Genomic DNA, 27663 nt, shown 5'->3' with positions numbered 1-27663 from the left:
GCATGTAAAATATGTTTTATTGTTCTTTAAAAGGGCTCAGGGTTTGGTTTTAAATCAGGCTGCACACCTTTCATCAGTCTGACATCTCCCTCACCATGTCAAACTGGCTTCAGCTAGCAATACTTCATTAAATCCAAAAGAAAAAAATGTTTAATTTTGAAGAAAATCCAGTTCTGAGAACAATTAACATTAGTCTGTAATTTAAAACAAAATGAGGGCTAATGTTTCATGTTGTTTTATAAACCCTTCTCCTCATACAGAACCAGGAATGTAATTTTCCCAACTCAGGCAGGCACTGTTACTGGTGGATACTGCTCTCTCTCTCTCTCTCTCGCGCTCTCTCTCTCTCTCTCTCTCTCACACACACACACACACACACACACTCTCACACGCTCACTCTCCCTTTCTCTCTCTCTCCCCCTCCCTCCTTCCCTCCCTCCAAACAACAAAACTCAGAGCATGTCAAAGGAAAAAGGTTTGTTCTGGTATTGATCAAAACCCTTGGAGTCAACTGTCTATCTGAGCTTAGAGGGTATGCTGTTTTGATCTTGAGCCTATGTTAAAGGAATCTACTGTCAGGTTCTGAAATAAAGAATTTTGGATAGTACCATCATTTTTCACTTTAAAATCCTAGAAACAATTTCAAAAAGCATTATTTTGTTTTGTTTTCTGGGATGGGGGAGAAGAGAATCTACAGATTTTTATTTATTTAAAAATCAAAACAACTCGGCATAGGAAATAGGCAGTTCACATAGCCAGCCAACATCTGAGGTATCATCAGTGTGAAACAAGGTCCTGGTCCATTCCTACTGGCCTAGCTGATCCTAACAAAATGGGAAGTTTATGGCTCTGCACAGCAAATTCCAACAGGACAAGATGACCGTAAGACTTTATTCAAATCCTTAGAAGCAGAGCACTATTAATTATGTAATATTCAGCTGGAGAGTACAAGAGCCCCTGATGGTATCCTCCAACTTGCTTTGTCAATGCAGCCTGGTCACAACTGCAAAGGAGCAGCAAAATAGCTTTTCTAGATCAGTACATTGAACCCAGCAAAGAATCTGCAGAAATGATACTACACCACTGCACTAGCCACACAGTCCCTTTGCTACACAATGAGCTGCTCTATGTCTCTCTTCTACCCTATTATGGCCTGTGGACACATACTCACTAGGCATTGTTGGTTTTGAACCAGCAAAAAAATTTTTTTTTAATCTCACAAAGAACCTAGTAAGAAAATAACAAGGCAATCAGTGGTTAAACTGAACTGTACATATAGGGGGCAGTTTGGGAAATACCCATTACAGGCATTTCTCAAGTCTAAAATATTGTGTCTTTGCTGCTACTCCTTTGACTGTTCCTGAAAATTCAGAGTACAAATAAGTCCTAAAATAAAAACTTTACACTAACAGCATTCTCTGACATCATTAGACAGAAAATCAGAGTAATGCTACAGCCCACAATTCTACAAGGTGTAGAAAGTGTGCTAATGCTCTGCCTGGACATATCTTTAGTGACGGCCTGGAGTACTCGCCTTCCGAAAACAACAATCTCTGGGACACCCACTTAGCTTCATTGGTTGGAAAAGAGATGAATTCGACTCTCAGCTAAGTTCTTTGAGAGACTCCTCTTAAAATGCCATTTCCCCACAAATTTATCAAAACAAAAAAGGCTCCTGGCTACTTTGCCTAATGTTGAATAGGGTTTTCAAGAAAAGAAACTAACATGAATACCCCATCATCAGTAAAGACTAAAAAACACCTGGATCATATACTATATACGCCACTGCCTTTTTTTGTTTTTTCTTTTTTTTGGTGTTTTTTTGTTTTGTTTTTTTTCCTAAAAGTGCCCAGGTGGGCTTAAGGCTGCCAGACTGCACGCACATCTACAGCAACATGGGCTTCTCCTATTTCACCTACAACTTGTATCAGGGGAAAAAAGAGGGATAGACGAAAGTGAGAAGAAGGGAAAAATACACCGTGCCTCCCCCCCCCCCAAGAAAGAAAGAAATCCACAAAAGGGAGATCTATGTGCCAAGCATAATGGAAGAGTGTGCTCCCCAAACAGATGGTTCTGCAGAGGCTAATGTTCTGCTGGTTTTCCTTAGAGACCTATTTTGAGAAAGTTTAAAAAGACAGGAGATTTTGAAATAATTCAATCCTGGCAGAAATTCAAACTCCAACACTAGGAGCAAAATCATCCTTCACTAAATTAATCCTTTTTTTTCTTTCTCTTTTTCTTTTCTTAAACATTTTATTCACGTTATAGAGGGATATATTCTTGTTTGTTTGTTTTTTTCCAATCATTAGGAGAGTGGTTGAGGAGTACTGAATCCATCACTACTTTGATGACACAGTTAAGATTCCAGATTCACATTTCCAGGTACCAAGAGTTCCCTCTAAATGCCACGATCAAGTCAGCCTTCGTATACATTTCTTTCTACTGAACGCAGCAATGCCCATTGGTATCTCTGAAGCGTAATCGCATCTTAGGTCGGTATTTCTCCAGGTAAAGCAGCTGTTTGGAATTGAATGCTCCCCTTCTTTTTCTGAAAATACAAGAATGGCACACTTTATCATGTAAAAAAAGAGCTGCCTGATTCACTGAAAAGTGTATTTATGGCCTATGGCCTTTCTAACTCTACACAGCTGAAAACCAGCATATTTCCCATACAACATCACTTCTTAAGTGAAAGGGCTGAACTGAAACATGAACTTTCTGTGTGCCTTCCTAAAAGAAGAAATAGACAAATTTTCTTTGCTAACTCTCATTAGAGTCTATTAATCGTTTAATAAAGATCAGAATGGTTAATCCAGAGACATCTGACTATACTCTTCCCAATTAATATATTCTTCATATTAGAAATGGCAGCAAGTACTTAGGATAAATGAGGAAGTATTTATTTGAAGCAGCAGACACAGATGGCATTCCTTGAAACATGTTATCTTCCTAGAGCTACCATACATTTCATGCCCTTTGTCACAAAGTCATTTTTTTATTTCTTTCTTTCTCTTTTCTTTTTAAGAAAAGGTTAGAAAGGGAAAGGGCAAGACAATAACTGCCAAAGAATTCTGGACAAAAAAAATAGCATGGCCTGTTATTCCAGACTGCTGTCAAGATTCTGTCTGGGCACTACCATCCTGATTCTGTGACTGAACAGGTCACTTAAGAATCCTAGGTGATTAACTGCTCCTCTATAGTTTCTTCCTTTCCTCTTTGTCACAGAGAGTTACATTTGGAAGGCATTTTGGACAGCCATTAAAAGAGGCACCACATCACTGAGACTCAGCTACCTAGCTATTCATTTTAAAGACTCCTAGATGTTCAAGTCATATACTGGACATATTCTACAATGCCCAAATTTGCCACCTAAATTAGAAAATCTTTAAATCTGGGAGCCAGTAGTGTTATTGTGAGTCTCTTTATCACTTGCCATTTTTGATATCTTCAAATAATATTTTAAGCCAAAGACAGCAAATTACCCTGTACTATGAATGGGTACTTTTTATAATTTCTTTCTCTTGTATGATTTTGCTTTGTGTGTTTTTTTAAAATTAATTAGTTATTTATTTGGCTGTGCCGGGTCTTAGTTGTGGCACGCAGGATCTTTGCTGAGGCATGCAGGATCTTTAGTTGAGGCATGAGAACTCTTAGTTATGGCAATGTGGGATCTAGTTCCCTGACCAGGGATCAAACCCGGGCCCCCTGCATTGGGAGCTCAGAGTCTTAGCCACTGGACCACCAGGGAAGTCCTGCTTTATGTGTTTCTGAACATAAAACTTCATACTCACTGTCTTATAAACTGAACTGCATCTTCGTACTTCATTCCACATTCAATCAAAGCAAGTGCGACCAGCACAGGTGCCCTGCAGAGATAAACTCATTTGTAAATAACCACAGGTCTTTGGAATTAAAGGATTTTTTAAAACCCAGGATTACTTATTACCAAAATTATGTAAAGCTTGAGCTTTCATTGTTCCTGTACACTAAAATATCTGATATTTTTCTACATAGTAAAAATATCTAAATCATTACAGCTTCTATGGTATTTTCTATTTTTAGTAAAGTACAAAATTCTAAACCTTTATTACAAGATCTTTACTCTTTAAAACATCATCACATTATATCTCAAATTTTCACATCATTTTATGTCACCAAAAATCCACTGATCTTTAACCATTATCATAGTAAATGACCAAATGGATTATCTTGAGTGTCTCAAAATTTTTGTTACAAATCAATTTTAATATCATCTCTTCATCAAGTACTAAAGAGGTGCTAGACTTCCTCAACAAAATCCTTTCCATGAGCTGGGAGAGTGGCAGAGAATTCGTAATTAGGAGTTGCTTTCTATATATATATTAATATAACAAAGGAAATGATGTTTTTAATAAGCCCATTATAAGGCACTAACTTTGGACTGACTACCTAACTAGGATAGCTATTAGTTTAAAAAACTGCCCCAAATCAGGATAAGGACTAGAGACGTCTGACCCTGAAGAACTGTACAACACTAAACTGCAAAAAAGGAAAATAGCGAACGAAAGGGTTGAGCAGAGGTAACAGCCTGAGTCACCACCACCTTGAGGCAACAGCAGCTTGCATTAATGTTTGGAGTCAAAGTGCACATTATAAATTGACATTTAATCTACTGTTGATGAGTGCTGCAACACCATTCCATGCAGTGCTCAAGGAAAAAGATTTTAAAATCAAAGTCAACTTTCATTCTCCATACACTTCCTTTCAAGAATTTAAGGTTCAACCATCTGCTCTTCATCTATTAACTTCCATTCATCTCAATCTAAAATTAATCATGTACAGATTCTTCAAATCTAAAATTATTTTAACTTTGTTGCCCATTTCAAACACCTAAAACTTTGATTACTGGAAATGGAGAAACTGAATTAAGACTGTATTTTTGGCTCAAAGATAATTACATTAAACCAGTTCCAAAACAACTTATGAACCACCACCCACTAAACCCAGACTCAGACAATGAAACATAAAAAGTTATTCTGAGAAATCATTACACCAGCTTTTGCTCTCGTTTCCTTTCCTTTCAGGCAACTTAATATTTAGCGTAATAAATGCAGTTTCTATCAAAGTGAAATTTTTGATAATGAATTCACAGACAAAAGGGGAAGAACTTACCTTCCCAGTCCTGCAACACAATGCACTGCAACACAGCAACCTGGCTCTTCACGAAATTTGGTTTTTAGTAGGTTTAGCCAATCGTCAACTATCTGATTAGGGGGTGGCGCTCCATCGTCAAAAGGCCAATCCTGGGAGGAAAAGGTCTTTTACATTAAATTGATATTTTCTCCAGAATTAACATCCTAATGCACAACAGCTGCATACACAGGGCAGGCCTAATTGCACTAACTGTTCTACATGTACCGATTTTTTTTTTAATAAATGTATGTATGTATGTATGTATTGCTGCATTGGGTCTTTGTTGCTGCGCACGGGCTCTCTCTAGGTGCGGCAAGGGGGAGCTACTCTTTGTTGCAGTGCGTGGGCTTCTCGTTGCCGTGGCCTCCCCCGTTGCAGTGCATGGGCTCTAGGCTCACGGGCTTAAGTAGCTGTGGTGCGCAGGCTCAGTAGTTGTGGCACACGGGCTTAGTTGCTCCACGGCATATGGGATCTTCCCAGACCAGGGCTCGAATCTGTGTCCCCTGCACTGGCAGGCAGATTCTCAACCACTGTACCACCAGGGAAGCCCCATGTACCTATACTTAACCACACAATTCTGATCACTTCTGAAAAATGATCCAAGATCAAAATTCAAGTGTGCCAACTTAGCCTTCTCAATGAAGCATACATAACCAGCAACATAAGCATCAAACTTTTTCTTTGGAAATATGTCTTATCACAAGAGTGATAAGAGGTTAGCATTCTTCAAATATTTTATCTGAATAGAACAGTAATTAGACATAATAGAGAAAACTAAAATTAAAACCAAGACAAAGTAAGAGAGGACACACCACCTGTCAATAAGATTTAGAAGTCCATTTTGGCAAAGTATACCAACTGGTATCTCATTGGTCTCTACGAATATAAATATTTTTGAGGATTATCCCCAAATAGCTCTAAGTTATGATGTCTTTTCTTTAAAGACTCTGATAAGTAATTTCCAACAGATCATAATAGAAACATACTACTATCTTTGTGCTTACATATGTATTTTTTTTAAAGTCAAGCAGCAAATATTTTTAAAGCTCAGCCTAAATTATATACACCCCATTTTACAAGTATAGTGCCACATGATATGATCCTGAGGAAATGAAAACCATTTTCTCAAGTATTCCCTTCTCTTTTTATATTCATTGATTTGGGTTGTTTTTCAATTAAGACCAACCCCATGTGCATTCACAATACAGGCAGGGATTTATCTTCCTTGTTACCTCGCACAAGGTCCTGAGAAACCAACACAAGTCATTTTGAAGAAAGGGGGGAAGGGACATTCACATATTGCATCATACCCTCTGTCCCATCTAACTTCAAGGACAGAAATGCAAAGACACTGGGAATTTTTTTTTTAACAATACTATTCTAATGAGACTGGATAAGGACACTTTAAAATATTAGAGAAGGAAAAAGGGAAAAGTGACAGAGCACTAAATTGATTGTGCACTCATTACTGGCACCACTAGAACACTTCATGGAGCCCATTAGCCATGACAGCACATTATGTTTGTCAACTACGCCCCATAATTAAAGGGCTGTCAATGTTATCATTATAAATGTCACTACAAAGTTTAACTGTAAATAGCAGTAAAACTAGTAAGTACCTTAGTCAAGAGCTTACTTCCTCTAAGACTCCCTAAAATGCATCTAGTTAAGAAACAATAATATGAAACATGCTTTACTTACTCATACAAGCAGTTTCTATCCAAAAAAATCACTAAAGCAGTAATTTAGAAGCATCTGAACTTCAAACTGACATGGCTGAAACCACCATTAGTCTTTTCCAATGTGCTTCTGATTTACAAGAACATTGGTCAAAGGGTTGAAAGGTCTCACTTTGGGAATATCCTCTTATAAGGTGTTCCAAACCCTCTTCACCTAGCAAAAGTAAATTAGCAATCCAACTTAAACTAAAATTTCTGCCTAGGCATTAGGGAGAAGGGAGGGATGAATAGGTGGAGCACAGAAGATTTCTAGGGTCATGAAACGACTCTGTATGATACTATAGTGCTGGATACATGTCATTATGTATTAGTCAAAACCCCTAGAACATACAAGAGCAAACTCTAATGTAAATTATAGACTTTGGGTGATGATGATGTATCAGTGTAGGTTCATCAGTTGTAACAAGTGTACCACTCTGGCGGGGGATGTTGATTATGGGGGAAGCTATGCATGGGTAGGATCAGGGCATATATGGGAAATCTCTGTACCTTCTGTTCAGTTGTGCTGTGAACCTAAAATTGCTCTAAAAAATAAAGTTTATTTAAAAAATTTAAAAAAAAATTCTGCCTAGGAAAAAAAAGAAATTCCAAGCTTAATTCTAAATATCCTTGGTTTTTTTCCAGCTTTAGTTAGACCTTTAATTTTATCTGATCACAGCTCTTTAAAACAAAACAAAAGCCTAGATTTAAAGGCCTGGAATAAATCCCAGATCTACCACTATCTTCTACAAACTACTTCAAGTTCTTTAGTTCATTTCTATTTCATAAAGGTGTTTACCAACATTACTGATTCAAACAGACTACGGTCAATCTGCAGTTCATTTTCTCACCCTGCCAACTGTCAAGACAAACTGATTTCTCATCTACTCTCTAAAGAACATACAATACAGGAAAAGGAACTTGTATTTGGTTTAATTTCAGAACTTAAAATTCTGTTTTTATTTTTTTAAACACAGGGCTACATTTTATACACGTTTATACTTATCCCCAGTGATTTCCAGCCAGGGGATCTTAAAGTCATTTAGAAATAGGAATGCAAGCAAAGTATTATTACCATGCCATACTATTAAAATACATTTTAAAAAACATAATGTTTGGCTATTTGATTTTTGTGTTTTCACCAATGTGGAAGTGAGGAAACTTTATGTATCAGATGTGAGACAACTGCCTTACCAACAGGACATTTATTTTCTTTGCATCAACTGCCTTCTCAACTACCAACCAATGCAGTAAAGACTACAGAACTAACTCTCAATAAAAAATAGGCACATAGGGGCTTCCCTGGTGGCGCAGTGGTTGACAGTCCGCCTGCCAATGCAGGGGACACGGGTTCGTGCCCCAGTCCAGGAAGATCCCACATGCCGTGGAGCGGCTGGGCCCGTGAGCCATGGCTGCTGAGCCTGCGCGTCCGGAGCCTGTGCTCCGCAATGGGAGAGGCCACAACAGTGAGAGGCCCACGTACCATGAAAAAAAAAAAAAAGAATGTCTGATGGAAACTACTTTCAGTTAGATTCAAACCAGTAGCCTTGAAACAAAAGCTAAATGTCACAGTAATTTCCTAGAGAAAAAAAATGAAATTTCCATTTTCTTGAAATAAGTGTGCACTAAATTTTGCCTTTTTTGTTGAAAATACTCTGCATCTGTGGACTTCAAGGGCATAAATGAACAAAACTGCCAATCCAAAGAAATTTTAACAGATTGCTATGATTACTGTATCTCCTGTAAGTTTAAAAAGCAAACTATGAGTGCCAAGTTTTAAAAATATCTATGTTTGAAAGGTACAAGTTGTTTGTAGTGAAAAATTAAAATACTACACACTCACTAGAACGTGGATTCCTTCTTTTTCAACTGGTGCTTTATCATATGTAGCATCACAAACTCGAACCAAAGTTGTCACTCCATACTTCTTAAGTTCCTTTAAAGAAAAACAAATATAAGGAAACTTGTTTTTAGAATCTGCAATGAAAGCTTTAAAAATATACTCTTATAAACTGAAACGAGACCTCATTCTCAGACAAAGATCAAAATCATTCTCGTTGTAACAACATATACAATAGACATTCTTGCATTCAAAGTGGAAGCATCAATAAGGCCCACCTTTGTAAGGGGCAATTTGGTAGCATTAATGCAAAAACTTTAAAAACACACACACACTTTGACCTAGAAATTCTACTTCTGGGAATTTATACTAAAGAAATAATTAAAGATATACACAAAGATTTAGGTACCAGCATGTTTAGCACAGGTTGTTTGGGATGGTATAAAGACAGAAACATTAATGGTCCAAAAACAGGTGAATGGTTAAAAAAGTATAGCACATCCATACAGAATACTAGGACAGCTATAAAAATAATACTAAGGAGGTTGGGGGAAATTTTTCTAAAATACACAGTGTGATCCTATCTATATGTATATTTATAAATATATACATAAATACAGAAAAAACATCTAGACACCAGGTATTAACAGTATTTTTAAATTGTCTTTTGCTTATCTGTAACTTCTCATTTTTATGTACTAAGTACATATTGCTTTTTATAATTTAAAGAAACAAAAGCAATTTTGAAATTCAGATTAAATAGTGGTATTATATTACAAAGTCAAGTAACACACAATTACAGCCAGAAGTCTTGCTCCTTTAGAAGTTTTCCTACAGTAATGCCTAATCCAGTCACTAACTAACTTCAAGAGGCCACCGACATCTTTTTATAGCTGCAGGAGTCTATGACCAAGGAATCCACAGGCTGAAAATAGTATCATGTAATTCAGCCAGGCTTAAAGGTGACTGAACAACCTGAGGGCATACCGGCCTGGAATTAACTTGTACACTGTGTACACAAAGTTAAGAAGCTCAGAGAATTAAAAATATAAATAAGCAGAACAGTGATATCCTACAAGAAGTGTCCATCATCTGGTTATCTAAAGAGAAAGTTATTTTAATTGCTAAAGGACTTTATTATTCACAGAAACGCCTTCTCATAAAACAGACTCAGGAGAGTTGCTAATGTTATATAATGAGTCAGAAATTTTTAAAAATTTCAAAATACAAATAAAATCCCATTAAAGTGAACTCCACAGTAGCTGTTCATTGAAAGTTTCCAGTAGAAATTTTTTATGGTAAATATTTGTGACCTTCAGCAAGTCAAAACCTCTTCTGAACTCAGTTTTGCCATTTGTAAAGTGAGAGAGGTAGATTTAGAATCCCTAGGAGTTCATCTAGCTCTCTAAGTCTACTCCACAAATACATCAACAGAAATCATTGAGACTGAACAATCTGAGAATGATTAAAAAGCTTACATTCAAATGCCTGTTGAATAAAGTACAAAATGTTTCTCTACTACTACCAATAGAAAAAATGCAGGATCTGACATAAAAATGCTACCTATAATACCTTTCCTTCCCCTAAATTTCTGGACCCTTGAATAATGTGGTTCCTACTGCTAAGTAGTTCTAGGGTAGCTTTTCATCAAAAGTGGTTAGGGCATTTTAGGAAGAAATGGGTTTTAGTGTCAGAGATAGTTCTACCACATACTGTGTAATTTGCCTTCAGGCAAATTACTAAACCACTCTGAACCTCAGTTTCCTCATCTGTAAGGGAAATAATGGTACCTATACCTCATAGGGTTATTGTGAGGAGTAAATGATATAATGCATAAAACTGCTTATTGTAATGCTGGGTACGTACTAAGTATTCAATAAATGTTAATTAGCTTTATTATTGAAACTGTAACAAAAGAACTGCTAATAATGTTCAAAGGAAAAAACACAGTACTAGACAATCTCTAAGATCTCCTCAAATTCCATAAATGTTGTTTTAAAAATCTGTTTTAACTAATTCAAACAAAGACTGGTAAGATCCACAGGATCAGTATCATCCATACTCCAATCACAGAAATAAATGGCTTTGTGGTATAAGATTTCTTTAGAGTGGTGTTAATTTTTAACAGGATTTTACCTATAAATCAATCCAAAACGTAGACCATGCTACAATCTTACCTCTGTGAACTTGTTGAGGGTAGCGTTGGTAGGGTTGTGGGTTATCAGAAAACGCATGTTCTCATAGGAGATCTCCACAGGGGCTGGACGGTTCATTATGGCAAATAAAAAGTGTGAGCGTGCGTGTGTGAGTGTGATGGGGAAAATGAAAAAAAAAATCAATAAATCTTGAAATGTTTCACAGCAGAAAACATTAAAAAGACCACTAAAATGCCTATTATCGATCAGTGTTTTCTCTATTCAACTTGTTTATTCTTTAAGAAGCTTCTCCCTTCAAGATAAGCAGAAGTATTTAGAATCCACTTGAATCCAAATTCAATTTGGGCCTCAATGTCTGCTGATGGATACCTTCGGACTCCAAAAAAATCCAACTACATACGAAACTTAAGCAGCCTTTACTACATTTAGGCACTAGTGAGACAAGTTAAAAGAGTAGGTCGCTTTTCACTTTTGTTTACTTGATGCTTAATTTTACTGGAGTCATTAAAAGATATATGCTTGCAATAAAAAAAAAAAAAAAAGCCAACTATTTCTGAGGCCAGTCTCGGTGTCCAGAGTCTTCAAGGCAATGTTAATTATGGCACATAGAACCTCCAAGCTCACTTGTCAGCGGAAACGCTGTGCTGAGCCTGGCAGAAGTCTGCCCTCACGCTCAGAATCGCCATAAATGTGCAACGTATATTCCAACGAAAAACCTGGAGGAGACAATCATAAAGAAAATGAACTGGAGGTTGACAGCAAACACAATGCCCAAAAGTCAAGAATACATTCTTTATGAGCCCAAAGACATCTGAAATGACGCCACTTCTAAACTACTGCCATCTACCAAGAATAGGACAGAAGTACATACCAAGAGTATTAAAAGTCAGAGATTTAAGTTAAGTATGTCTTGGGACTTCCCTGGCTATCCAGTGGTTACGACTCCGAGCTCTCAATGCAGGGGGCCTGGGTTCCATCCCTGGTCAGGGAACTAGATCCCACAAGCATGCTGCAACTAAGAGTGTGCATGCCACGACTAAGGAGCCCTCAAGCCACAGCTAAGGAGCCTGCCTGCCGCAACGAAGGAGCCCATGTGCCGCAACAAAGGAGACTGCCTGCCACAACTAAGACCCAGCGCAACCCAATAAATAAATAAAATAAAATAAATACTAAAAAAAATAAATAAAAGACACCGTGCTCCGACTGCCGGGGGGGCAGGTTTGATCCCTGGTAAGGAAATTAAGATCCCACATGCCGCATGGTGCAGCCAAAAAAAAAAGTTAAATATGTCTTCCTTTTTTCAAAACGAGGCTCAATAAAGTTCTATACTAGTAAGATTATTTCTAACTCGTTATTTTAAAATGAATTTTTAAAATCATTTTAAATCATTTTTAAATGATTAAAAGATACTTAAAACTTCACTCCATGGACTCTTTTATAAAGTTCACATCAAATGATCTCCTTATTTGTCTGCTTTGATGTTAACTATCTTTGGTTAAAATTATATCTGTAAATGAAGGCTATTTACCAAAATTCCACTTTGAGGATTTAATTCTTTCAATCCAAAATATATGCATTGGCCCCATTTATGATATCAGTTCATAAAGTTCATATGATACCAGTTATCTTCTTTTCCTCACAACTCTAAGTAGTTTTTAACTACCTATGATGAATGAGGAAAGAGGATCAGAAAAGTGACTTGTCTAAGGTGAATGAATTAGCTAGGCCCAAATTCAGACTCTTCTGAAAAGTCCTGTATTTTTTCCCAAGGTACCACAATTCCAGCTGACTCAGCTAATATATAAATCCCATTCTCTCATTTCTAGTCCAATTTATCTTTTTATTATTTCTCACATCACTACCTCAAGAGTACAAAAGCATCCAAAGGTTAATGATTCACACAGCAGTCTCCTGCGCAAATATTATTCCTACCAAAACAAGGCAAGAAGAGAAGTGGCAGAATTTTTGAAACACAGTAATCTGTATAGCTGGCTCAGTCAGAGTGTCAACATAATCATAAGTTCCTCTGGAAATAGGGACGAGGTCTAAGTTCTTCTACTTGCCTCTTCCCTAAGCCACCAATAAATGCTTATTTAGAACTCTAAAAAAGATGACTGTAACCAGACAAATGAAAGATAATGACTGCAGAGGCACCTGCAGGAAGAAACTGCAAGTGGTAAGAACAAACCTAAGCCTCAAACTTTCAAGCCTAATCTTCTATCTTCAAGTCTTCTTTTTATGATATTCTTAATGGCATTTTATTTTGTAAATTATATACTTCTGATTATATTACCATAGACACAAGCTCAAAACTAAAACATTCCTAAAATATGAGACACAAGAAATTCAAAATGGCATTGTAAGAACTCCAATACCTCAGCATAATGAGTTATCCACTACAGCAAACACACAAAACTTCTACATTCAAACTAACAAAAACATAATACACACCATCACCCTTCCTAACTCATAATCTAACTCATAATTCTAACTGTAACCCTAAAACGCAGCCACTTTAGATCACACATTTCACAGAGTACTCCTTGTACAGTCAAGGAATTTTAAAGCTGGCAGAAACTTAAGAGATCAAATACACTGACCTTTAAAAAAAAAAGTTGCTGTTTGGGATCCAGAGAGATTACAAAAACTTAAGACCACACTGCTAATTAGCAGCAGATCAAGGACAAGAACCCAGGTCTTATTTTCCCTCCAATTTTGACTAATGGAGGTATCCACATATTTTTCAAGTCATAATCTTATTCATGACAGTGTAACTTTTCTTCAAATATTTGGTTGGATGTTCATTTGCAACTCTGTGACCTTATAATAAGGGGAGAAAAGACTATTAAAATAACTACTCAAAGAACAATGGTTTGCGTGCAATGCAGAGCAAAACACAAGGAAATTCTAACCTGTTTGAATCCCTTCGGTTTAATGCTGTTATGGCAGCTAATATGTGTGTCAGCTGAGAAAGGCACTGAAAGACCAGCATTGTAGTGACAGCCAGGCTTAAAAGGTTACAGCTCTAGCATTAAGTTTTCTACCCAGTCATCAGTGTTTGTCTTCTCAGAAAACAGAACAACCTTTATCCCATCTTATTCCTCCAAGCTCAGTTTGGAAGGACCACTACCAGGGAGAAGGATAACTTATTATTAAATTTTCAATTCCTTTTTTTTTTTTTGGCTGCACAGCTTACAGTATCTTAGTTCCCTGACCACGGATCGAACACAGACCCCGGCAGTGAAAGCACAGAGTCCTAACCACTGGACCACCAGGGAATTCCCAGATTTTCAATTCTTAATACCATACTGAGATCTCCAGCAAAGGAATTTCTGCCAAATGAAACACTATGTTCTATCAGTGTTAACAGATGCATGATAAAAGCAAGCTTCTGTTCCTTCCCCCTCCCCCAGGAGTTCAACTACACATTAACAGTTAAATGTTCTTGCACCTGTCAATTCAGATAAACTAATGTTAGTTTCTGTGACACCCATAAGAATGCAAAGCAAACAGTCTGTATAAAAAAATCATAAACAACCTACCACAGCTGGAAAGTACTCAACAGTTACAGAGCCATACATTTTAGCATAAACTCAGCACCTGTATACCTTACTGGAAAACTTTTTTCTGAAGTTTTCTCTCTGGCCTTGATTCTGCTCTACCTACTCAAGTAAAAATTGATTTTTACTTTAATTTACCAGATGATGGAAGAGGCTGGTACTTGACACATAACAGTGATCAAATTCAAATACGCATCCAAATATTCTCTCCACCCTTTATCTTTTATAGAATCTAACTTTTAAAATGTTGAATTGGGGAATTTCCATTTCCTAGGCAACATTTCCATTTTTAACAAAAGAATATGACTTCACTGAAGAATTAGAAAACGATGGTCTGTGACAGAGAAATCCTTTTAAATTAAAGAGGGAAGAGGAAAAGATAAAGAAGAATAAAGAAAGGGGGCTGGAAGAAGAACAAGCAAGCAGAGGTCTACCAAGCTAAGACAGTGCACTGCCAGTAAGACTAAGTCAATAACACAACAGAGACTACTTAAAACTCTGAAGAGGGGTATGTTACAAGTTTAAATATCCACTGTCAATGCTCAACTGCTAACATCTACCTAGATGAGAACCAAAAGCCAAAATGCATGTAATAATACAATACCCATCACTTAATCATGGCACAATGTTAAAACGGAAAACCATGGAGAGGTTAAAAAGAATAAAACACCTATATAAACTGATACGGGAAGATGGCTAAGAGATACTAATAAGTGAAAAAAGCAAGGTACATGATAATATAAACAGTATATATAGAAATATTTGTGAGTACTTAGTATGTTTTCACTCAGGCCAGGAGCATGATTTACAATATATACCTTCTAAACAGTTACTGTTTTTTTCCCATGTACACTTATTACCTTAATTTCTTTAATTTTTTTTAATCTTTTTTTTTTTTTTTTTTGGCTGCACCATGTGGCATGCAGGATCTTAGTTCCCCAACCAGGGATCGAACCCACACCCCCGGCATTGGAAATGCAGAGTCTTAACCACTGGACAGCCAGAGAAGTCCCCTTAATTTTTAATTCTAGGGTGATAAAGAACCTACAATGATTTACAATTTAATTACATCCTTAACAGTGCTATAACCACTGGATTACAAAGAGCCTCAAAAGGGCTAGTCCTTCTGTCCCTGGCAAGCCTGTACCTACACATTTCCAGAAAGACAGCTTTCTTCTTTGTTAAAGATACTAAATTATGGAGTAAAATTCAGATCCTGCTTTGGCAACTGTAATTCTAAGTTCAAATATAAATATAGAGAATTCAAGGGCATGAACGAACTTTACAAAATCAGCCCCATTTAATGTAACCCACACTTACTGGGCATCCTTTTAAAAATCCTGTCAAGCCACTCACAACAAGCTTTCCACTGAAATCACTTCTATTTACAAATTAAAGTGATGATGCAAAAACCCTCTAATTTGATAGGTTATGCCAGTATTCACCAAATTAAAAACAGTACATTATAAGTAAATGTACAAAAGAACTCTAGATCTTAGAAAATAAAATCTAAAAGCAAAGGTCTGAGGAACAAGTAAGTATACATTTACTGTTTACTTTTCTTGCCAGAAATTCTACAGGAAGTCATGCAAATTTGAGTCAGCGTGGTTTCTACAAGCAGACAACATGAAAGCATAATATGGTATACAAGACTAACACCTTGCAACAATTTTTTCCTAAGACAAATTAATTTCACCTCATTAAAGACACCTGCATTTCCCTTAAGTATGAATAATCTGTCAACAGTAAAGAATTCATTCTCATGAAGGACTAGACACTGCAATTTGGCCAGTTAAGAATGTATAAATGCAAATATTTATTGGATACATAATATATACCATATATTCTTATATGGGCAGCAAGAGCAGTAAACAAACAAAAATTCCTGTCAGGATGGATCTTATATTTTAGCAGGAAGAAAAAGACAAATAAAACATGCAACTGCTATGGAGAAAAATGCAAAGCAGGGGAATCTGCAGTGTCAGAAGGGAGAGGGGATTCCACTTTTAAATAAGGCTAGCAGGAAACGCCTCAATGAAAAAAGTGACCTTTTATCCTAGTCCTGGGGTTTTGAGCCAAATAGATATTTGAGGAAGCATTCTAGGCAGAGGGATTAGCTCTTGCAAAGGTTATGAGGTGGGGCCATGCTTGGAGTGTTCTAGGAACAGCAAGGGGGCCAGTGCTACTGGAGCAGATAAGGCAAGGGAATGAATAGGGTCAGAGAAATAAAAAGAGAGGCTTACAGGCCAACAGAAGTATTTGGCTTTTACTCAGAAAAATAAGAGGTTTCAAGCAAGAGTGACAACCAATGTTTAAAAGGATCACTCTAGATGCTATATGGAGACAGATTATGAGTAGTAAGGGTAGAAGCAGGGAAATCCGGTAGGAACTTGATACTATAATCTAGGAGACAGATAATGGTAGCTTGGGCCAAAGCAGTAGCAGTAGAGAGGATATGAATCAGTTTCAAGATGTACCTTGAGGTGGAACCCAAAAAGATTTGTCCACAGACTGGATATGGGGTCTGTGGGGGAAAAAAACTCAAGGCCCTGAGTAACTGTTAATAACTCACAGAAGGCTGACCGAATATTCACAGACTATTCAGACAACAGACCATAAAATCTTCACAACCATCAAGAAAGAAAAGCAAGGAAATTCCTCTTTAAAGTACTACTGTATCTACTGCATTTTGACCATTTGAGATTAAGACTTGTAAACTAAAGAAAACTCAACATTGCTAATTAAACACTCATCTTCTGGGGCTTCTATGGTGGCACAGTGGTTAAGAGTCCGCCTGCTGGGGCTTCCCTGGTGGCGCAGTGGTTGAGAATCTGCCTGCTAATGCTGGGGACATGGGTTCGAGCCTTGGTCTGGGAAGATCCCACATGCCACGGAGCAACTAGGCCCGTGAGCCACAACTACTGAGCCTGCGCGTCTGGAGCCTGTGCTCCTCAACAACAGAGGCCGCGATAGTCAGAGGCCCGCGCACCGCGATGAAGACTGGCCCCCGCTTGCCACAACTAGAGAAAGCCCTCGCACAGAAACGAAGACCCAACACAGCCAAAAATAAATAAATAAATAAATTTATTTTTTAAAAAAAGAAAAAAAAAAAGAGTCCGCCTGCCAATGCAGGGGACACGGGTTCAAGCCGGGAAGATCCCACATGCCGCGGAGCAACTAAGCCCGTGCACCACAACTGCTGAGCCTGCGCTCTAGAGACCGTGAGCCACAACTACTGAGCCAATGTGCCACAACTGCTGAAGCCCGCGCGCCTAGAGGCCCTGCTCCACAACGAGAAGCCACCACAATGAAAAGCCCCCGCACCACAACGAAGAGTAGCCTCCGCTCGCCACAACTAGAGAATATCGACAGGCAGCAACGAAGACCCAAGGCAGCCATAAATAAATAAATAAATAAATTTATTTTTAAAAAAACAAAAAGCCATTCATCTTCTGGGTGAGGGACTGGGCGAAGCAGGTGAAGGGGATTGAAAGGTACAAACTTCCCATTATAAAATAAGTCATAGGGATGTAATATACAGCATAAGGTATATAGTTGATAATATTGTAATAAGTTTTTACGGTGACAGATGGTTACTAGACTTATAGACATGATCATTTCACAATGTACTTAAATGCCTAATCACTATGTTGTACACCTGAAACTAACATATTGCACCAACTAAATTTCAATTAAAAAAAAAACCTCATCTCCTGGTTAACTGATCTTAAATTGGAAATTTTCACTTTCATACCTACTCCCAACTCATCAGAGCCCTGTCGAAATAAGAGCTCTACTCTCTGTACTACTTATCTTTGTTCATCCTCTCTATTGTTGCATTTATCAAACTAAAAGTGAATACACCTGGCTCCTTGAACTTAGACCATTCAAATTAATGTTAGTTCCCGTCCCCTACTGACTACAGTCCCGGGGAATTGATAAGGAAAGAGGTAACATTAAATTCTACAGAAATTATGATCCAAAATATCTGTAAACAAGCTAAAAATAGCAACACACTTCTTACTGCTAAAAAAAGTTTCAGAGTTACTCCCTTGGTTATTCCCACTTTTCTACTTCCTCATTTAAGGAGGGAACTTGAGAATCAAGTTCCAGTACACAAATCAATAATCAGTTCTATAAAAAGAAAGCATGACCTTGATAGTGGGAAAATATCTGAACACTTCAGAACCAACAGGACATACATGGCCTGCCACTCAGAAAGGAAAGGAAAGCAATTAACCAACAGATCACACCTGCTTCTGAGAACAGTGACAGTTATTTTCTGAAGTCCCGTGGGCTCTGTTCCCACTCAAATGAAAAGGGAGTGGTTTTCAAATTTGTATGTACCCTGGCAATTAGAAGTAGTTGTCATTTTCTGGTAATTCCTACCTCTTCAAATAACTGTAAGACAAAAATTGCATTAAATATTTTCACGCCATACTTCAAAATATTTACTTTTCAATTTTGTACTCCATTGTTCCTCTAAAGATTAGCAACTCTCCAGCTGAAACTCTTTGTCCAAATGTTATTTTTCCTTTCAGAAATAAAATTTAAATGAAGATAACAGCACTATGGCCAATTTTCACTTTTTCTAAAAAATTATTTCAATACCAGTAAAAACATTAAAAATCCTAACACCATTCTAGTATGGAACATTATATTATTGTTTTCAGTGAATCTTTTAAAAATTAAGTTAAATAGCTCTATTAAATTGATTCTATTCATTCATATTTCCATTTCCAAGGAAAGGTATCATCAGGACTACCCTCTCCACGTGCTTTTTGTTTAAAGACTTCAGTTTATGTACATTTCAAGACTCCCAAGCCTCTTTATTATAAAGTTTAAGCACCTTCTTTTCCTAAAAAACTGTGGTAACCTCCTTCATACTATAGAGAACTATCTCAAATTCAGCTGCATTCCCATAAAATTAAATCCTAATATTTGTTTTCTTCTTTTCCTCCATCCTTCTTTCTTTAATCTCAAAAGGATAAATAATTTTCCTGGAGAACAATTTCAGTCTCAATCATTTTACTTTAGTTTCCAACATCACTATACGTACACTAACTCAAGAACCACTGAATTATTTCATTAATAAGGAAATGTATTTGAGATTCTGAATTTCAATTGTAATAAAGCAAACTCAGTAGTAAAAATCCAAAAGGACACCCGAATTCACCCTGTCAAAACCACTTTGAAATGTTTTGTGAGCTATATCAGGACAGTTAGAATGACTGTAACAGCTGCAAGTTCCCTGAGGTTGCAAAATAGATACTTGGGAAAAGGTTATTTGAATCACCTTTCAAAATAACCTACAGCACAGGAGCAGCATGCAAAGCAAAAACTTCCAAGCTATTGTTAGCATTATTTAAAATGTATGTTTCAGAACTTAGCAGTTTATGGGTCAGCTTAACTCTTTCATTTCCCCATTTTGTCTAACATATTGAGCATATTTAAAGGTCCTGTTCAAGTATCCACCACCAAAAGAGGGCAAGGAAGCTCTCTATGTACAGGATATGGAATAAAAACATTCCAAATTACACCTTGTCAGCATAAATTCTTTTGTTTGAGCCCCAGAAATTTTTCTGCTGTTAGGGCATTTTGGTCCAAGTTTCCCCTAAGTAAGTTACACTTCACTTCCTCTCCTAAACTTGTTTCTTAAAAATCACATTATACTTCACAGCCATCTCTCTGTGCACTGAGTATTAGTACAAGATAAACAGACAAGAACCCAAATAATTCAATTTGGAGAGGCTGGTGGCCTTTTAAAATATGCTGTCTACCCACTAACTGAATTGCCCAGTAATGACTTGATGTTTATTCTCATAAAATACAACATTCAAAAGTCTTTAGAAACCATACAGTGAAAGCAGTTGTTTCACATTACATATGAATGTGAAGTAAAAATGGTGAAATACCTCTATAATTCCATGTCAAGGGGTGATTATTCTTTGGTCACCAGCTTAGTTCAACATGGATTCACTTTCCTTCTCTTCTCACTTAAAGAATGCAAAATTTAGGGGCTTCCCTGGTGGCGCAGTGGTTGAGAATCTGCCTGCCAACGCAGGGGACAAGGGTTCGAGCCCTGGTCTGGAAAGATCCCACATGCCGCAGAGCAACTAGGTCCGTGAGCCACAACTACTGAGCCTGCACGTCTGGAGCCTGTGCTCCGCAACAGGAGATGCCACCATAGTGAGAGGCCCGCGCACCGCGATGAAGACTGGCCCCCGCTTGCCGCAACCAGAGAAAGCCCTCGCACAGAAACGAAGACCCAACACAGCAATAAATAAATAAATAAGTGGGGGAAAAAAGAATACAAACTTTAATCTTTCATGTCCTCTTCCTCAAAATGCTTACTGAGATGCAGGACAATATACCAGCTCTGAATGATACTAAAACTCAGCCCATCTAATCTTAAAACAAGCATTTGTGGAGCTCTCTTTGCATACCATATAATCACCATCCAGGATCAAGAACCTAAAAGAATCAATATGGGTGAAAAATATTTGATGATGAGCATTAAAATTTCATTATTAATGCTACATACTTTGAAGACACAAAATAAGCATGAGTAGAATGGAGTAGGATTAATTAAGACTTCTGAGGAAAGGTAAAATTTTTATGACAAGACTAATAGAAATAGAGACAGGCCATGGTAGCATGACTCGAGACAGGAGCTAAGTCTTCGGTTAGATAGCTCTGAGGAGGCCTTGACCATGCTGAGAATTTTAGACCAATTCAAATGCAATAAAAGCTCTTAGGAATTTTAAAAGTAGAGTAGTAGTAACTCTTTGCTCACTGAGAGAAAACAAGTATTGCCATATTGGTGAGCATCTTCTGATCTACTGAGCTGCTCCATAATTACCAGCAAGCTTCACAAAAATAGCCTCTCAGCTTACTAAAACCTACCTGATTGCTGAATTCTTTTTCCTAGTAAATAGATACAAGTTTAACTAAATTCTGCTTGGTGATGACCTCCAAATGAATATCTCATCTCACCTGAAAAACAATTCAGAGTTTAGGCTATGACTTAAATTTGATGTGCTCTTCATCCAGAAAGATCTAAATTATTTGAATAATTTAAACCAATCACCAAAAGGAAACTTGTTTGTAACCACACATGCAGAATGAAGAATGTCACTACAATCTATTGTTTCTCCATCATATCCTTCTCAATTTGCTGACAAATCCTGCTGATGACTCATATCCTTCTGTACTAACCAGTCACTCTGTTCCCTCATGACAGGCTTTTCACCAATAATGGAAAGAAGGAAACACACCAATTTGTTTTGCTATTAAAAATAGTAAATATCAACATATGTATATAAATCCAATCTACAAAGACTGTGGTGGTACAACCTAGTGAATCTCAAAACGAAAAGACTAGAAAAAGGCAGACTTGATTGTGAATTTGAATTCTTGTCAAACAATACATTAGTTAAGAGCCAACATTTTTGACCACTGGGGAAATAAAAATATAAAGTAATTTATCTGATCTGCTAAAGCAAATATATCATGTGCGCATTTTATGCCAAAAGAATTAACATTTTCTGAGAAGAATGAAATTTCAACCCAAAAATACATGAAAGGAATTAAATTCTCTAAAAGGAAAGAGGGTTCTAACGGTCAAAATATTTTTTCAAAACAGGCTCAACTAGCAAAGAAAGGGTCACAGAAAAGCTTAATCTAAAAATTCTCTACAGTTTAAAAAAGAATGTTGTAAAATGTAAATTTATATTTAAATGATGAAATTTAGTTTCTAGATCACTTAAAATGGAGTGGATGCTGTGTTACAGAATCCGCAGGTAAGAAATCAGTGTAGGCAAACAAAAAACATTTGTATTCAAATCACATAAAAACTGTTGGTATAATCTGTCAACCCCTTGTAGCCATTTTTCTGGCAGAGTTTATGCCCTGTAAGTCTATACTGATTGATCGGGGAAAACCACCTCAACACGTGCAGGAGAAAGGTTATTTTCTCATCTGGGTCCTAGTAACTCCACAGGGTAACTGTGGAAAGTGGACAGAGCCTGCAGTACTGTGCAGCTTCTCTCATGGAGGTGTCAGAGTAGTGACAGTTTCTGGTTTAGCCTAGACCCCTACAACTCCATGGAGCAAAAGATTCAGATACAATATCCACTTGAGCTCTACGCCAAGCAATCCTGTAAGGTTTCAAGTCTCAACAGAGTGGCCAGGAAGTCAAAGGAGCTAGAGAATGTGGTTCAGTCAGTACAATGAAGAATAACCAGAGAAAGCTATCAGACACCTCTGTATATATATACTAGTTCTGAAGTTGAAAATGGATAGAAGACTCTTCTAATACTCCAGATTAGCAGATTCAAATCACCATTTCCCAAGTAATTTTAATCGGTGGCATCCACTGTTCATTTAACAAACGCAAGATACAAAATTATTGAAACTGTAACATCAAGGACTCTTGCTTTACAAACTTCGAGAATAATCATCAGTTTCTATCTAACCCAACTAGTATCTTGAAAAAAATCTCAAAGCAGCAACATCCCCCAAAGAGCAAAAAAAGTAACTGAGGTATCCTTTAAAAAAAAAAAAAGAAAACTAACTAAAAACTAAATTTCAAGCAAAAAAAAGGCGATTTCTTTAACATCTACTAATTCCTACATAATCCCCTGTAAAATGACTACAGTTAACTGGGGAGGAAAAAAAAAAATGGCTAGAGACTTAAGTACTTTAAGCCCCAAAGGGAAAAAATTTTTTTAATCCACTGCCATCTATTTACTGATACTCTTTAACTAGGATTCAGCAACTGATCCCTAAACCAATTTTCTTATCTGTAAAATTGGAAGAATGCCACTTACTCACTCCCAGGGTTATTATGAATTTAAAATGATATGATTCATGATTTAGCACACAGAAGATTCTTAAGATGGTAATGTTGAATCCTAAAGCATAATGTTGGACTTCATAAGTACTCCAAGACCTCAAAATCTCTAACTACTACCCTAATTCAATAAACATAACTAAGTCTTCTATGTTAAAACTATGGGTCCTGATTTCCAGTTGCTCAAAATTTGTAAAGATCACCAACTTCTACAAGTAGTATAGCTAATGAGATATCACTTAAAGAAATCAACCTAACTTAGGCTTCCCTCTAACTTGTTTCACTCTTCCAAGAGCAACAGCTAAAAATTTATGTACTGCTCATCTGCATCTTATTTGTAAATGCTTTTTCTAGAGGCTTCACTGATTACCAATCCGACATTCCAACAAAAAAGGAACAGTACAGTCAAACCCTATAAAATAAATCTCCATTCAATTTCAACTTCAGGTCTCAAAACCATAAAGTGTTCAGTAACTACCTCATATAGAAATGTCATCTTTAAAAGACAAAGTGAATAAAAAGTTGCATCTTAAGAAAAATAAATGTTTTTCCTTGTTCACACAAATGTCTTTTCAAGTAAAACATAAATATGGGGCTTTCAGACTTTTTAAGAAACTACGTGCAAAAACATTCAAACATTTACTCTTCCCTAGTGCCACCAAAGTTCAATGATGTTGTAAATGGTTTCTGCCTATAAATTTGGTTCGTTCAAATTAAATATCACTTGCCTGACTCATGGAGGGAGTGGTCTGACTTTTGCTGTTCTGAGTCAGAATATACCAGGTTCAGCAGTTCTAAAAAATTTTTCATTTATATAGGTGGTCTAAAATGCTAGTAGCCTTTTCCAGCTACTAAATATAAGAAACTGTTGCATTAGTAGAAGTCTTAGTGATAATAATACTTTGAGTCTGTAGTTCAATTTATAATTAACAAAGTGCTTTCATATATATTTTCTCACTTGATCTTCAAAATCTCCTGAGGTAAAAATCCCACAAAGCTGAAGAGAAAGACTTTCACAAAGAAGTGACAACTTCTGGTTGACTCTTATCCCCATTAATACACTCTTCTTCTTTCCCCCAAAATAAAAAAAAAAAAAACATTTAAAAGGCTGCTGGGTTTCTTTAATCAGACTTTCCTCTCCCAGACATATCCCAGGTGCCTCATAAGACTCTTGTCTCAAAGCACCCTAAGGCCCCAAGAGAGTTCCAAGGCAGAATCTCCACCCACATAAAAGCCTAGCCTAACTTAGGCCCCAAAGAGCCTCAAGTCAGCATCTCCTAAATGATCTCCTTGCCTCCAGCCATTCAGTCTTCTGAATTACCTTCAACATCTCTCATCTGTACAAGCTGCTAGGTCACTGTGTGGATGAGAAACCTCAAAGAGAGACAACCTAGCGAGGGTAGTTGACGGTATAGTGGAAAAATCAAAGACTTTGGAGTCAGACTGACCTGGGTTTTTAATCCAGCTGGGACAAGTTACTTCACCTCTTTGAGTCTCTATATCTTCTCATCTCATCACTGTAAGTCAATGAGGGCTCATCACTGTATCCCTAACGTCTGGCAAATAGAAACCACTCAACGTGTGCCAAATGAATGCAAATGAGGACACCTACCACCTTTTAATAGTAGCTGTGAGAACTGAATGAGAGTATAAAAACACCTGGTACATAGGAGGAACTTAATACTAATTAATCTGGTCCCCCACCAAACAGTATCAATACTATTTACTGTTTCTGAAAGCAGAGAGCATGCTAGTGATGCAGAAAAGGACACTGTAAGAAAAATATAATTTCTGACTTCTAATTACACACCAATGTTTTTGCTTGTAATTCTATCGCGTCTAGTACCAAAAGGACCACGCTACTCTTTGCTTGTATTGAAAAGACTCCCAACTTCTAAGAGACTTCCCACCATTACAGTATAAAATCCGTATCAAGGTACTCTTCATCAAGAACCTCTACTTTGGGCTTCCCTGGTGGCGCAGTGGTTAAGAATCCGCTTCCCAATGCAGGGACCATAAGTTCGAGCCCTGGTCTAGGAAGATTCCACACGCCTCAGAGCAACTAAGTCCATGCGCCACAACTACTGAGCCTGCGCTCTAGAGACCACGAGCCACAACTACTGAGCCCGCGTGCTGCAACTACTGAAGCCCACGCACCTAGAGCCCATGCTCCACAACAAGAGAAACCACTGCAATGAGAAGCCCACGCACCGCAACAAAGAGTAGCCCACACCCCGCAACTAGAGAAAAGCCCGCGTGCAGCAACGAAGAATGCAGCCAAAAATAAATAAATGTATTAAAAAAAATAATGTGTCATTCTGAAGCCTTAATTTCCTTTTGCACCTTGAATAAGGCATAATTTCACTCACTTCCTGTCTGAAACTACTCTGTAATACAGAGGAAGTAACCACCATATTTAATCCAGCAATGGCTACAGTTTGGTGACTCCATAAAGACAAGCATTTGCTGAATGCCTACAATGATGCTAGAACTGCTAGATACTTTATACATTTCTTGAAAAATTCCAGAAAATAATAAGCTAGCCTATGGTTCTTCTTTATCATCAACATATTACACCATTATTATTATCATTATTACTACTTCTTAAAATCTTCTCTCCAGAAGGGTAGGAAAGAGCTAAAACCTTAAAAACATTTCTTAAATTTACCTAACAATAGAATACATCTCACCTGAAAAACTAGCAATACTTTACAAGAGTCTGTGCAATACACAAATTTGTTTTAGTTAGCTCTCAGAACCCCAGACTAGGGTGGAATGCCAATCATATGCTTGAAAAATTTGGAAATTCATGTCCATGTCATGAAATAATGGGGGGGGGTCACAGAGCCAGAAGATGGTAGTGCCACTGGAACAGACTTCTGTACCCTCTCCTCATACTTGAACCCAAGGACCCAGGGACAAGATGCTCCAGGAAAGAACTCCCTAACCCAGGACACCCGGGTTCACTATGGCCGTAGAGAACAATCAGGGAGAGCCTCCAGGAAGCCGGCTCACAGACTGAACAGTCGCAGGCACACACACTTCCACACTCCCTCATCTGCCGTTCACCTTCTCCCCAACCTCTCTCACTCTGCGCTCAGGTTCTCCCCCCCACCACTCTACCTCGGGCACGAGAAACTCTCCCTCCCCCACTTACTCTCCCCATTTACCCCACTCTCCCATGCACACTCCTACTCCCCACACTCACTCGTTCCCACACGCTCCCCCTCACTCTCCCCTACACTCGGCCACACTCGCTCTCCTCCCACCCTCCTGACACTGTCCCCCCTACCGCCCCCCACTCTCACTCCCCCTCACTCTCCTCTACACACACACACACACACACAGACTGCCCCCAACTCCCCCATCCACACTTTCTCCCCCCATGCTCTCTCTCCCCCCACATGCACACTAGCCCTGTCCCCAACTCACACTCTCGCCCTCACGCACGCACATCGCCCCCCCCACTCAACATTCTTGCACACAACACTAGTCCCTCCCCCTCCCACACGCGCGATCCCCCCACCCTGCTCACCCACCCTCGCTCTCCACGCTTCCCGGCGGCGCTCCCCCCGCCCCCGGCCCCGGCCCGGCCCTCCTTCCGGGGACGTGTCTCGGGCCTGCACTAATGGCTGCGGCGCCTCCCGCCCTCCCCTGCCCCGAGGCCCCGGGAGCCAGAGCGGGGGCCGCCCGGGAGCAGCGCACTCACGCTGGCGAGCTGGGGACTGGGCATTGAAGTCCGGCGGCGGCGGGAGCGAGGAGGCGCCTCTCTCCTCAGTCACCTCGGCGGCGGCGGCGGCGGCGGTAGCGGTGGCGGCGACGGCTCCCCCCCAGCCTCGGCGCGCGACACCCGGCCCGGCCCGGCGGCGGCGGCGCGTGTCCACGAGTCCGTCTTGCTGCTGCTGCTGCTGCTGCGGCCGCCGCTGCGTCTCCGGCTGCCGCCGCTGTCCCCGCTGCCGCCGCTGCCCTGTGGCGTCGCCTCGCGCCGTGCCCGGCCGCCGCTGCCGCTCCAGCCGCTACCGGACGGACGACGGTTACAGCCCGGCCGATCGCGCCGCCGCCACCACCGCTGCGCGCGCAGCCGGAACCAGCTCCCGCCGCCGCCCCTCAGGGGGCGCTGCGGGGCGCGGCGCGCGCGCCCTCCGGCCCGCCCCCCGCGCCCGCTGACTGGCTGGCGGGCCGGCTCGGGGCGGTGGGGCCCGCCCACCTGCCCCGCGGGGCGCTGACCCACTGCCCTCGGCGCCTCCCCCGCTCCTCCTCGTGGTTCGTTCCGCTCAGCACTCCTGGCTGCGGAAGGCGCGTCCATGTGACCGGGGAGGGGGGGGGAGAACCTGGCCTGGGTGTCCTTCACCCACGCCGCGGC

At 39.1% G+C, this 27663-nt stretch overlaps 1 protein-coding gene across 1 annotated transcript; it reads right to left on the bottom strand.

Annotated features, from left to right (window-relative positions):
* On the bottom strand, positions 1-27363 carry PTP4A2 (protein tyrosine phosphatase 4A2). The gene is made up of 6 exons (XM_030871310.3): positions 27010-27363; positions 10908-11602; positions 8734-8826; positions 5152-5282; positions 3792-3866; positions 1-2548 (listed from the first exon to the last, which is right to left on the bottom strand). Exons 2-6 carry the CDS (start codon positions 11001-11003, stop codon positions 2440-2442), a joined length of 504 nt encoding a protein of 167 aa, XP_030727170.1. The 5' UTR covers positions 11004-11602; positions 27010-27363; the 3' UTR covers positions 1-2439.
* Positions 27364-27663: the final 300 nt, after the last annotated feature.

This window comes from Globicephala melas, chromosome 1 (genome assembly GCF_963455315.2).
Source record: "Globicephala melas chromosome 1, mGloMel1.2, whole genome shotgun sequence".
Classification (NCBI taxonomy): Eukaryota; Metazoa; Chordata; class Mammalia; order Artiodactyla; family Delphinidae; genus Globicephala; species Globicephala melas.
The sequence above is the reverse complement of the archived record's forward strand: the minus strand, read 5'-3'. Positions and strand labels throughout refer to the sequence as shown.

Bases quoted from the DNA above. Each gene is read 5' to 3' on its own strand.
- PTP4A2 (XM_030871310.3), bottom strand. From the start codon at position 11,003: ATGAACCGTCCAGCCCCTGTGGAGATCTCCTATGAGAACATGCGTTTT. The intron at 3,867-5,151 runs GTAAGTTCTTCC...TTATCTCTGCAG, and splicing joins TGTGTTGCAGGACTGGGAAG to GGCACCTGTGCTGGTCGCAC. The intron at 2,549-3,791 runs GTGAGTATGAAG...TTGTATTTTCAG, and splicing joins GCAGTTCAGTTTATAAGACA to AAAAAGAAGGGGAGCATTCA.